At 34.4% G+C, this 12854-nt stretch overlaps 1 protein-coding gene and 1 long non-coding RNA gene across 16 annotated transcripts in view; one reads left to right on the forward strand and one right to left on the reverse strand.

Annotated features, from left to right (window-relative positions):
- The window catches only part of LOC129917448 (transcription factor mef2A), a 145830-nt gene extending 138045 nt beyond the window's left edge, over nucleotides 1-7785 (forward strand). For 3 of the 7 annotated variants that reach the window (XM_055997698.1, XM_055997691.1, XM_055997697.1), the window contains 3 exons: nucleotides 8-6034; nucleotides 6195-7099; nucleotides 7160-7785. In XM_055997698.1, the coding sequence (XP_055853673.1) occupies nucleotides 8-1609 (1602 nt within the window). In that variant the 3' untranslated portion in view covers nucleotides 1610-6034; nucleotides 6195-7099; nucleotides 7160-7785. The remainder of the gene's footprint in view (nucleotides 1-7; nucleotides 6035-6194; nucleotides 7100-7159) is intronic. The other 4 variants (XM_055997695.1, XM_055997694.1, XM_055997696.1 and 1 more) reach the window with 4 other exon arrangements.
- A 49-nt stretch (nucleotides 7786-7834) lies between these two features.
- LOC129917588 (uncharacterized) lies at nucleotides 7835-10380 on the reverse strand. Of its 9 annotated transcripts, XR_008772828.1 has the most exons (5): nucleotides 10149-10292; nucleotides 9633-10072; nucleotides 9077-9385; nucleotides 8737-9015; nucleotides 7835-8676 (listed from the first exon to the last, which is right to left on the reverse strand). It is a non-coding gene; the product is annotated as an uncharacterized LOC129917588 (long non-coding RNA). The 9 variants fall into 9 exon arrangements; XR_008772832.1 differs by lacking the exons at nucleotides 9633-10072; nucleotides 10149-10292 and adding an exon at nucleotides 10299-10380 and having other exon boundaries at nucleotides 7839-8676; XR_008772835.1 differs by lacking the exons at nucleotides 9633-10072; nucleotides 10149-10292 and adding an exon at nucleotides 10365-10379 and having other exon boundaries at nucleotides 7839-8676.
- Nucleotides 10381-12854: the final 2474 nt, after the last annotated feature.

Raw genomic sequence — 12854 nt, forward strand, 5'->3', positions numbered from 1 at the left:
ATTGCAGGGTATGGTAAATAGTGAAAACTCTATGACACAGCTTCAGGCTTTGATTCGCAACGGCTATGCTAGACCCGGAAATCACACACTCCCAAGGTTATCAAAATCAGCAATTAATTTGCAACAACATCACAGCCAAATGCAACAGCAACATCAGCAACAACATCAACAGCAACAACAACACCAACAACAGCATAACCAACAACAACAACATCAGCAACATCAACATTTTCAGCCGCTTTCGTCTAGCAACTTCGGCATAAGTTCAAGTTTAGCGTTTACTTTACAGAATATGTCGCTTGTTGAAGGACAGCATCCACAAATGGAAAACAGCATTATGACGGTGATGAATCAACAAAAAAGTACTGGAAGCGATTCAGGAAGTTCAGTTGGATCTTCAGGTGATATATCACCACCCGAAACACCAAGCTTAATAAATAATAGCAGTGGAATAGGAAACGTGAAAATTAATGAGCAGCAACATAAGCAACAAGTTACTCAAAAACAACAACATCAAATTAATTACAACAAACAAATAGGCATTGCCAGAATAAATGGCCGGCCTGATAAGTTGCTGCCAATCAGTGTTGGTTCTAATACTGGTTCTGCAACTCTTATTTATCCAGCTGCAACTAGTCCCCAACAGCATTATTTAGGGAATGATATCATACTGAGCAGTGGTCCCAATATGATACAATCTTCTTTGACAAATAATAATCAAGTTGGTGGATCGGGAAATGATGGAGGAGGTTCTACGGTAGTATGCAGCGGTGGAATATCGGGAAATAATAACCTTGGAGGAAACACAGTACTCATTACATCGCCTTCGGCAATAAATGCTGCGAGTGGCAGTGTTATAAGTAACGTGATCACTTCGAACTCAGTTATTTTGCAACCAGGACAGCACCAGCAGTATTCGGCGGCCCATCCTTATCATGCCCAACACATAGCTTCGACGACGCGATCGCCAATAATTCCCCATAGTCATGGAATAGCTGGACCATCGCCACATGGGACTTTCCGCTTGCCCTCTTTTCAAATTCCACCAAACGGAGAATTAATCTATCCGTATCACCCAGCCGGTATTGCATTTTTATCGGGAACGGCTCCTCCTCCTACAGCTGTGGGTGGTGTCCGGTCCTCGCCTACAACTTCCGTACCTCCCCCGACTACAACGAATGTTATTCAACTGCCGCAACCACTACCACTTCAGCAACAGTCAGTGCTGTCTCAGGCTCAAACAAACCCTCCTCCACCCAGTACCGCGCTTTTGACCACGTCGCCTTATACATCATTAACAGTAGGAGTAAGCAAACAGTTGTCCTGTTATAACTGTGGCTCACAGAGCCACAACGGCCGCGATTGTAATGAAGCGTCTATGGAGGATGTCACTAGAGGAGCTATCTATAAGTTGGATTATTCAGTTTCATCAGTTTCACCATCAGGACCACAAACAAGTGGAGAAAGCATTACGGGAAACAATAGCAATTGCATTGGTTGCACACAGCTGTCCATGACAACTAACGAAATGGGCGCAGAATCTACATCTCCCACAGCGTCAACTTCTTCGTCGTCTTCGTTATCGAATAGCAACGTTAATCCGAAGTGATCATTTTATAATTTTTATAATAAGACTATAATATTAGATGAGGAATAAAATATATACCTATTAATAATTAATTTTTCATAAAAAAAAAAAAATATGTCCAACGTCAGTTGTTAAAAAAAATTATCTATTATTAAACTTTTATTCCATTGTTATTTTTTCTTTTAAATTTGTACCTATGAAAAAATAAGAAAATATTGGTTTACATTTAATCGGAGGCAGAAATCAAATTTCTAGCTATCATTAAGATGGCAAAAAGTAATGAAATATTTTTTTAAATTTATTGTTTTTTGTTGTATACAAAAAAGTTCGTAAAAATGTATTTGGAAAAAAGTTTTAAGAGTGCCATTTTTTAGACAATTGTTTAAAAAGTACATGATTTACACGAACAAACAAAAACTATTAAACAAAATTAAAAACGTTTCTAATGCTCAGCACAACAGCATATTCAAAACGACTCATCATTAACTTCATGTAATAAGAACTAACTTATTCAGACAAACAATAACAACAACAAAAAAGAAATAGTGTTTAGCGTAAAGCTAATGTAGCGTACAACAACTTACTTAAATTTTAAATACAATTATTAAATGTAAAAAATACTTATATAAAATAGGAAAGAAAGTTAAGAAAATAAATAAAAAAAACTTAAATTAGCTTGCAAACAATAAAATAAATTTTAAATGACTTGCTAGATCTTAAGCGATTAAAAAAGTACTTTTTGACAACATACTATTCTTATTAACAAAACCAAAATAGAAAATTAATAATTAAATTACTTCGACTGATGTATCTTGGTTTTATTTTTCGTTCCTTGCTTCTACTTATAATGTCTTATTTGAACTACATAAGGAAATTTTATATCTAAGCATCTCGAATCATTTGGTGCAGAAAAAAACATCTTCAAAAAGAATGAAAAAGTGGAAGGTTTGGTGTAATTATTTAAAATTACTAACATTCAGATCTATTCTGGATGAAAACTTCCTGAAAGAATTGTTTTTAATCAAAAAACTGGCAGAGCTTTTGTTCCCTTTTTAACAATAAAGGAACGAAATTTAATATAAAGAGAAGCCGTATTCTGGAAAACGACTTTCTCGATTATACAGGGTGATTCAGGAGTAATGTGCCAAAAAGCTGAAGCATGTAGGTTGGGTTGAGACAAGAAAAAAATCGTATGGGAGGGGTTTATATTCACCCTCGTTTAGCCGGGTGGTGCAATTTTCTAAAAAAATTATTAAAAATCAACCTACAAGAATGTGCTATACCTCTTTGTTTTTGAATAAAGCTGATTAATGAAACAGTCTTTCAAAAAATAACCTTCAAAATCAAAATTTTGAAAAAAAAATGTTCAACTAATTTTTTTCAAAATTTTATGTAGTGGTGGGGCAATTTTCTAAAAAAATTACTTAATTTGGAAAAAAAAATTATTAAAAATCAATCTGCAATGACGTGCTATACCTCTTTGTTTTTGAATAAAGCTGATTAATGATACAGTTTTTCAAAATATAACCTTCAAAATCAAAATTTTGAAAAAAAAAAATTTGAAAAAAAAAATGTTCAACTAATTTTTTTCAAAATTTTATGTAGTTAATATGTAGACCAGTGCCGAAGCCTTCAAAAACATTAAAAAGTAAGAAAAAATCGTAGTAGGATGAAACCCATGGGAAAAGGAGGTGAATATGATAAAAATGAAAGGAAAAATAAATTACGGGCGAGTCGAGTTCGGGAAGTGGTAGGGTTGAGTTTTTAATGGTAAAAAATGGTATATCTCGATTTCCGGCAAAACTACAAGTCCTATGGAAAAAAGTTTTATGGCAAAGTTGTAGGTAACGAAAAGATCTAGCATATGTTTTAACAATTTTTTCACATAGGTATAACCACAAATTTATGTGAAAAATTAAAAAAAAACGAGTTTTTGGTTTTTTATTTTTATCTTTTTCAAAAAAATGTTTTTTTTTTTCTACGAAATTTGGTGAAAATCTATCTTATTATGTCCTAAACACACAGTAATTTACTTGATTTAAAATATTTATTTTGTAACCCTATTTTAACTTAATATAAAAAAACACTCTAATTTTCAATCGAAAATTCACGTGTCAAAATATCAGCTTTTTAAAAAAAATCGGTAAGTATTTTGTTTCTTAAAATCTCTACTTTCTGATGGTGTAAACAAAAATTTACATTAGCATATCTTATGTTACATTGATAAATGTTACGGTTTTTTGTAATTAAAGTGTAGGTAAATTTTAATAAATAGGCCAAAATTGAAAATAATGATAAAAAAAATCTCGAATTTAAGCTTTTTCATTTTTTGCATTCTCCGAGAACATCAACTATGGTATACTAATTTTTTGCCATAAAACTTTTTGCCATAGGACTTGTAGTTTTGCCGGAAATCGAGATATACCATTTTTTACCATTAAAAACTCAACCCTACCACTTCCCGAACTCGGCTCGTCCGTAATTTATTTTTCCTTTCATTTTTATCATATTCACCTCCTTTTCCAATGGGTTTCATCCTACTTTGGTTTCTTTTGGTTTCAAAAACTATCAACCCTGGGCTATAAGTACTATTTTAGTTTTCAAAATAAATTGCTCTTATTTGTTTTTAAACAAAAACAGAAAACTGTATCCGAAAATGTCTCTTCGTTTTCGAGAAATTAATAAAAAACCAAAACTTCTTTTTTGTTAAGAAAAAAATCATTCTTCAATGGGTTTTAAAAATAAAATACCAAAAAATCATTAAATTTGTTTGTGCAAAACATATGCAACTTTGTCTTCCATCTTTACAAAATATTTGTAAAAGCCACTTTTACCGGAAGATTTGGAATGGAATTGAATTAACTTATTATTATTGTTCTTATTGTTTGGTTCAATTAAGACTTGTGGAAAGTTTCTTTGTCACAATGTTTCGAAAACAGGTCCCTCTGAACATTGAACTCAATAAAATAATTAATAAATATAACGGTAAACCGTCTCGAAAAATAAATACACGAAATGTTATAATAGCTGCGTTCCTTTGGAAATATTTATCTACTTTTTAGTACTTAAAGCTGCTTTGAACTACTTTTTCAGTATAGCAAAGTAGTTTTAAGTAATAAAAAGTAGATAATGTAATGTTTTATTCCGGGTTCACAATAAAACTTATTTAATTTCCACTTATATTTCCGTTCAAATAAGAACACACTTTATTTCAACTCAATTTACTTTTATTATTCGCTCAAACAAACACACGTTTAAATCACTTTATTTACTACTAACAATTCGCAACACTTTATTTCACTTTGTACTGTACTCTTTCACTTTCAAGATTAAACTGTCTCCGGTCGGTGTCTACGCTGCCTTTTATACCGGAATCTCGAGACTCGAGAACGTCCTCGAAGGCTCTCGTCCCTGTCTCTCGAAACTTCCTTTCCACGAAGGGCACTTCATACTTCCAGTCTAGTGGGATATTTTGAGATGTGTTCAGTGTGGGATATTTTGAGATGTGTTCAGTGAGATATTTTTAGATGTGTTCAGTGGGATATTTTTAGATGTGTTCAGTGAGATATTTTTCTTAATTACTAAAGGTCCGTTCACATTTCTACCTTTGCAGTAGTAGGTAGTGTGTTCAGACTTTTATCTTAAAAGTAGTTCAGTAATTCATCGTTACATTGCCCCCCTCTTAGGATTGTTCGTCCCGAACAACTCCATTGCTTCTATCACCATTATAACGATGTAAACGGTCACAATGAACTACCTTTACAGGGCTATTCTGGAGTTGTGATGCTCACAAGTCACAATTTTTTGTGAGGTTTTTTTTGTGAGGTTTCTTATGAGATTGTCACAATTTCGTCATAAACAAAAAATACCAAGACTGGAAACTCGGCGGTCAACTGACGTTTGCCTACAAGCTGCGAGGTGTGGTGAATGTCGTGAACTTATCGTTGTTTTCGTGTCCGATGTGAGGTGAATGTCGTGAATCTATAAATGTGTGCGTGTTAACGTCATTTACCAACGTGGTGGCTTTCACATATATTCACAGACAACACTGTACACAAAAGGGTTTTGGGCATAAACAAAAAATACCAAGACTGGAAACTCGGCGGTCAACTGACGTTTGCCTACAAGCTGCGAGGTGTGGTGAAAGTCGTGAACCTATCGTTGTGTTCGTGTCGGATGTGTGGGGAATGTCGTGAATCTATAAATGTGTGCGTGTTAACGTCATTTACCAACGTGGTGGCTTTCACATATATTCACAGACAACACTGATCACAAAAGGGTTTTGGGGGGGAAGACGTAGGAAATTTTCCAGTCTTGGTATTTTTTGTTTATGGTTTTGGGGGGAAAGACGTACGAAAGTTTCCAGTCTTGGTATTTTTTGTTTATGATTTCGTATTCTGCGAAAAACCTCATAAGAAACCTCACAACAAATTCACCACGATAGAGGTGAGTTTCTTATTTTGACAACCAGCTGATTTGTCAGATAAAAAAAAATAATATTCAATTCACATATTTTAGAATTAATAAACACTCAAGGAATTAATAATTTATTTAACAATCCCAACTAAATTTTTGCATTCGATGATATAATTGCACTTGTTTATAGGAAAAATGTAAACTTGGCGCAGTTCAAGACATTCGTCGAGATGGACTCCAACCTATAGTGTACCAGGCAGTCAGAGGGACTCAAAAGAACGTGTAACTCATCAAAAGATGAGATTATAGTTTGGAAGTGTTTGGATCACCGGCATCGGATGGCATAAGTAGTTACCTATTACAACGGCAAGTAGTATTAATTGCATTAAAATCAAGTCATGCAAGTGAATGCAATCCTACTCCGCTTTTTGTATATAAAGATTTTTACTTTTAGGAAACCAATGGCTCTCAAAGCGCCCATATTAGATTGATCAATTGAAGAGTGAATGTGAAAAGATTGCCACTTTGGCTTAAAGTATCGGCAAAGGTGCCGCAACCCCAATCGCTAGCCCGAAACTTATTTCGTTCTCATCCAAAGCAACAAAACTCCGCAATCTTGTCAAAAAAAAGGACGACAAATTGGTTGTCCGTCTTGGTGGCAATGAAGAACTACAAAAATTTGAACTCTCTGGTTTCCTGGTACTGAGAATCTGATACGTTCAGACGAATTAAGCTGGAAAACAAAGCCAAACATGGAATTTAAATACGAACGCATAATTGTTGACAAATAATTCTTCAAAACACGCTCACAAATCGGACTCAATAACCAAGCATATTTCACGCACATATGCATGACATATTACAACTATCTAACAACACTTCCAACTAATGGATTTCAACCTCCTCCAAATAATTTATATAAGTAATTCAATTTCACTTATGAATAAATGGCTATTTATCAAATTGAATATTCCAAACAACCTTCGATGTAGACAAATTTCGTCATCAACAATAACATCCATTCCATACACCTTATTTACCAGACAGAAAATTTCAACTCGAAGTAGGCTGTAATCGTTCAAAAAAAAAAATGAGGTAAGCCAAAAAACAAATCAAAATTACCTATTACAAATTCATCATTCCAATCTAATGCAGGAATATGGAGTGATCTGAAAAGGCAATTTCTTGGTTTGGGCTTTCAAGGCCATATTAGTTACATGGGAAATCACATTCGCACATTTGTTTCCTAACGTCATTGAGTTCCTGTTAGATGCTCTAATATTCGATGTGAATTTTTGCAAATGGGCGAGTATACGTGATACCTCTCGACAAAAGTGCAACAAAGCGGACTGTTGCAATTTACTCCAGAGGATGTTGTAATTAACTCCAGAGGTTTGGACTAGCAGGACTAAAGCCAGAACTATAATTGGCGGATGGAGTCGGATGCTAATGTCAATTGTTGTTGTATTTCCATAAGTTTCCATCCGACGAGTGCGCTCGTCACCGCACTCGTCGGATGGAAACTTATGGAATTACAACAACAATTGACATTAGCATCCGACTCCATCCGCCAATTATAGTTCTGGCTTAACATTCGATGGCTGGTTTCGAATTCGACACCCATGTGGTTTGCTGATGTGTTTATTTTGGAGGGTGGGCTTATTTAGTTTTGTCTTATTTTAAGAGATAACAAAGTATCTTTTAAATGCAACCAAAACAATATATTGTGATTGGATGGAAGGTTAATGACTGTTCGAGTATTTGTTGCACCCTCTGTATAGGTAAGATTGAGAATTAATTCTTTTTATTGAAAGAATATATAATATTTTCTTTTCAATTTTAAGACAAAACTACACATACGCAATTGATTCTCTTTGTACTCGAGAAGGTACTCAATGTTGAGCCCATTTTCTTTGCATTAAGAATTGCCGAGAGGTTTATGAAAGAACACAAAGCAAGAAATATTACTTGGCTGTCGTGACAAAGTTTTTGTGTCCCCATCTTTAAGAGTATACAAAAACTCTCCATCTGTTCTCATCGGTGACGGAGGAATCAACACTTGCACCAGGTCGTGTATATTAATATGCTTGTAAGACAAATGGAGCTTGAACGCTTGTCTTCTCTTGAACTCCAATTCGCCTGCCATTTAGTAGATGGCGCAAACCCACGTATCTGAGAAAAAACATTTTAAATTTATGATTTTGGTTGCATTAATACGTTATTTTTATTGTAAGATGCGTTTTAATAAAATAATTTTTCTAAAAAAAAAAAATAAAATTCTCTAATTTCTAGAATTTAGGAAAGATTTTTGTAAATCAAAACAAATAAAATTTTTCAACAGAGTCTGCGATTGGTGATCTTTTGGTGAATTTGAGATCGGTAAAAACAAAACTGAGACACACAGTGTTTGCGAAACTTGGGGTATTGCTTATTGTCTGGTAGTTGCATTGGCTGCATAAGTGCATACCTACGCTAATGCTTTGGCATTGGCTATTTGTTGCTATTGCTGATGTTGCTACTGTTGCCGTGGGTGAGGATTGTGAGTTGGCCGTTGTTGTGTGGAATGACTGCGGGGTTTCCTATTTAAAGGCCTGAATCATTGATAATTGGCCTTATTTGTATCTTGTGGTCAACTGGAGGGTGATTTTGGCCTGTTGATTCATTGTGTCAACCTAAGAAAAATAAAGCTTTTGAAAATAGTCTGATCTAAAAATCATAAATTAAGAGTTTACCTGTGATGACTAAAAATTGCCAATTAGGCTAAGGAACTTCAACTGCAGACGTCATTAAACTCTGTTTATTATTTTTGGTGTTTGGGGCTGATACTGAAGTTGTTGTAATTGTTGTATGCGCACTTGTCGATGATGGTGCCGCTGCTGCTTTTAAGCGTTTTGCTATATAGTCTTTTTATGTTGTTTGCGATTGACAGAAACTTCGGTGGCTTGACGGAGGTTTTTAAGCATTTCTTTGATTATTGGGAAGCTTCTTCAGCACAGATGGTGGACTATTTTCTATAAATTTAATAAGTTAGTTAGACATAATACCATAGAATCTAGACAAAAAATAGCTTACCAGAATCGATGTCTTCCACAGCTTTGTGTTTCTTGTAACCAACAGCAGTCCACTGGACTGGCAGCTAGTTTGTAAATTCTTCCTCACAACGGTGTTTGAGTCTCACGCATGAAATCCTATGGGATGATGTGGTGGGAGTGCACGTAAAAAAATTTAAGGATCTCCAAATTGCGAGAATTCCTTAGGGGTTATGTTTTTCACTAAACTTTGGGAAGACCTGCAGCGGATAATCGAATTCGTTGAGACAATTTCAAATGTTAATCAAATGTAATATTATCTGTAGCACTGCCTCAAGTAAATTCTCCTGCGCTGTAATATAATAAGATGTTTAAACAGTAGGGGTATTCACGATTCGATGCAAATGGTCTTGTATCGTTGTAAAAGTGCAAAAGTGTAACATTTTCTTAAAATAAAACAACCAAATGTACAGACTAAACTTTTTTTACACTTTTACACTTTTGCTATACCCCAATCCCTATTGGAAAAATAAAATACAATGGTACAAAATTTGTCTATTGTAGTTGTAGTAGTAGAAAACAAAATTTTGCATTTTTACTTTTGTAAAAATCTAGCTTTTCAATTTTCAAAGTTCTGCATTAAGATGCATCAAAACAAGCTCTTTTTCCATTTTTTGTTGAATCACAACTCAAAAAACTTATTTTTTGTCTCTAAATATTTAATGCAACTTGACAAATATCAAAACTCTAGTAATTTGTGAGTTGTGAACTGCTCTGAAGGAGATCACAATTTTTACAATTTTTATGAGGCTCACAAGTTGTGAGGGTACGCCAGAATTCGAAAAACCTCACAAAATCAAACTCACCACACCTTATGAGGTTCTTGTGACTGTGAGGTTTTCGTTAGAATACGAAAAAGTCACAAAATCGAGTTCAACTCGAGTTATGAGGTTATTGTGACTTGTGAGGCATCAGTGAGGTTTCCCAGAATAGGGCTGTTAGTCCTTTTTCATAATCATGGGCACATATATGTGACTTCCTTTCACCCAAAATATACATAAATAAAAAAATGTTAATGTAAGGTGAGCGAAAGCTGTTTTGTAATGTCATATTACGACTGCTCTAGGTTGCTGTTTTGTTTGTTGAACAAATTTTTTTTCGCTATTCGCAAACTAAATTGAACTAAGTAAGTGAACTAAGTTCAATAGTTCACCAAGATGAACTAGTTCATTGAACTAGTTCGTTCGCGAACTACACAAGCCTACACTGGAGTTGTTTTTTTTGTATATTTTGGTGTTTTTTGGAATTAAAATACTGTAACGATGAATTACTGAACTACTTTTAAGAACTGAACTACTTTAAGTCTGAACACACTACGTCAGCTATTACATGAAGCCTCAAGAGGCTTGACTCTTTTTCGAATTTTCTTTTGATAATCATTCTGTGAGGCGCGTACTATTACACGATGCCTCTTGAGTCAAAGACTCAAATTTGACATTTCTCTTTTGATTTAAGTATTGTTGTTGTTGTATTCTACAAGAAGCAAAAAGAAATGAAAGGGAATGTTGAAAAAAGAAAGAGTGGAAAAGGAAACGTCAAAAAAGAGTCTCAGAATTTTGGCCCACGACTCTCCGGTCGGATAATTTTTCGTTTTATATTCTTTCTCTTTTGCACTCATTAGTTTTGAAAAGAGGCGCGCCTCTTGAGGCTTCATGTAATAGCTGACTACCTACTACTACAAAGGTAGAAATGTGAACGGACCTTTAGTAATTAAGAAAATATCCCACTGAACACATCTCAAAATATCCCACTGAACACATCTAAAAATATCCCACTGAACACATCTAAAAATATCCCACTAGACTGGAAGTATGAAGTGCCCTTCCTGGAAAGGAAGTTTCGAGAGGCAGGGACGAGAGCCTTCGAGGACGTTCTCGAGTCTCGAGATTCCGGTATAAAAGGGCAACGTAGACACTGACCGGATACAGTTTAATCTTGAAAGTGAAAGAGTACAGTACAAAGTGAAATAAAGTGTTGCGAATTGTTAGTAGTAAATAAAGTGATTTAAACGTGTGTTTGTTTGAGCGAATAATAAAAGTAAATTGAGTTGAAATAAAGTGTGTTCTTATTCGAACGGAAATATAAGTGTAAATTAAATAAGTTTTATTGTGAACCCGGAATAAAACGTTACAATACATAGTCTGCTTCTACACGAAGACGTAGACGCAGAAAATGCACATAAGAGCAAAGAAGAAATCGATCTTTCTATCTTCCTTGTTCTTATGTGCATCTTGTGCGTCTACGTCTTCCTGTAGAAGACGTCATACGAAAACAAGAACAAAATAAAACCAAAGAAAATAGCTGTCAAATTTGCGTCTTCAAAAAAATACTACGTGTAGAGTAGAAGCGCGCGACGCACACGAAAATCAAAAGGAAATTCGAACATAATTTCTGCGCCTTGCGTCTTCGTGTAGAAGCAGACTTATCAACGAACGCTTATTATATTGTATGCTTCATATGTTATTAATATTAATTTTTTTTTTTCAATTCATAAGATTTTTCCCTAGGCCTGTTATCACTATTTTTTTCAAGGAAATTATCCATTTTTGCCTTGTCGCACACACAATTACAAAAAAAAAAAATTATTCTCATTATGTTCTCACTCCAGAAAAAGGAGTACAAATTTACTCCGCCTCAGGCGTAGCTGAGTCCGACTTCCAGGCAGAAACTGGTCCGAAGGCGGCTCAAATTAGTATGGAAATTAGAATCACCGCGGAGCCGATTTTATATGTATTGGTTTTTTCACCACGATTTCTCCTTCGACTTTGTGTTCATATACAAAAAGTTGCAAGTGTGTGAGTGCAACCCCGTCTTTCGCGGTCGGAGGTCGGAGTGTCTTTTCTGAACTCCGTTTTCTTGCTTGAAGGGTTACGACCATGACCTTTCAAACTCTCCCGCGAAAATAAAAAAAAGAAGTACAAGTGGGTATGGGTCGGGACGATAGATCATAAAAGTGATGTTGGTGAAATATGAGCTACATAGTGTGCTTCCTGCGTATACATTAAGCCGATGCCGTTGGGCGACATGACGTCTGCGTGCGTAAATCTGTGAAAACTTAGGTAGAAGGATAGGTAGGTAGATACCTACTTAAGTAGGGTGAATGAATTGGCGAATTCTATTCATGTTTTTGTTTACATTTGAAATACATGCAAACAGGTGAATTTTACTTTATTTTTCATGAAAGCAAGAAATTAAAAAAAAATAAAGCAGGGTTGTAAAAAATCTTTTTTTAAGATGCATTAAAAATTTTTAAACAAGTATTTACTGCACTACAACTAAGCCGATGCCGTTGGGCGACATGACGTCTGCGTGCGTAAATCTGTGAAAACTTAGGTAGATGGATAGGTAGGTAGATACCTACTTAAGTAGGGTGAATGAATTGGCGAATTCTATTCATGTTTTTGTTTACATTTGAAATACATGCAAACAGGTGAATTTTACTTTATTTTTCATGAAAGCAAGAAATTAAAAAAAAATAAAGCAGGGTTGTAAAAAATCTTTTTTTAAGATGCATTAAAAATTTTTAAACAAGTATTTACTGCACTCTACAATTGAATAATATTTTGCATAAAAAAATATTATTGCAACTGAAAAATATTTGCGTTGAAAATAATATCTTTATTGACAAAAAAAATAATTTGCCTGAAAAAAAAACGTTATGGAAATAAAAAAAATTTAAATAGAAAAAAAAAAAAAAATACAAAACATGGGCATTTAATAGTTTTTTTAATACTAGTCGAAATTCTTACAATTTTAGTTGC

This window comes from Episyrphus balteatus, chromosome 1, assembly GCF_945859705.1.
Source record: "Episyrphus balteatus chromosome 1, idEpiBalt1.1, whole genome shotgun sequence".
Classification (NCBI taxonomy): Eukaryota; Metazoa; Arthropoda; class Insecta; order Diptera; family Syrphidae; genus Episyrphus; species Episyrphus balteatus.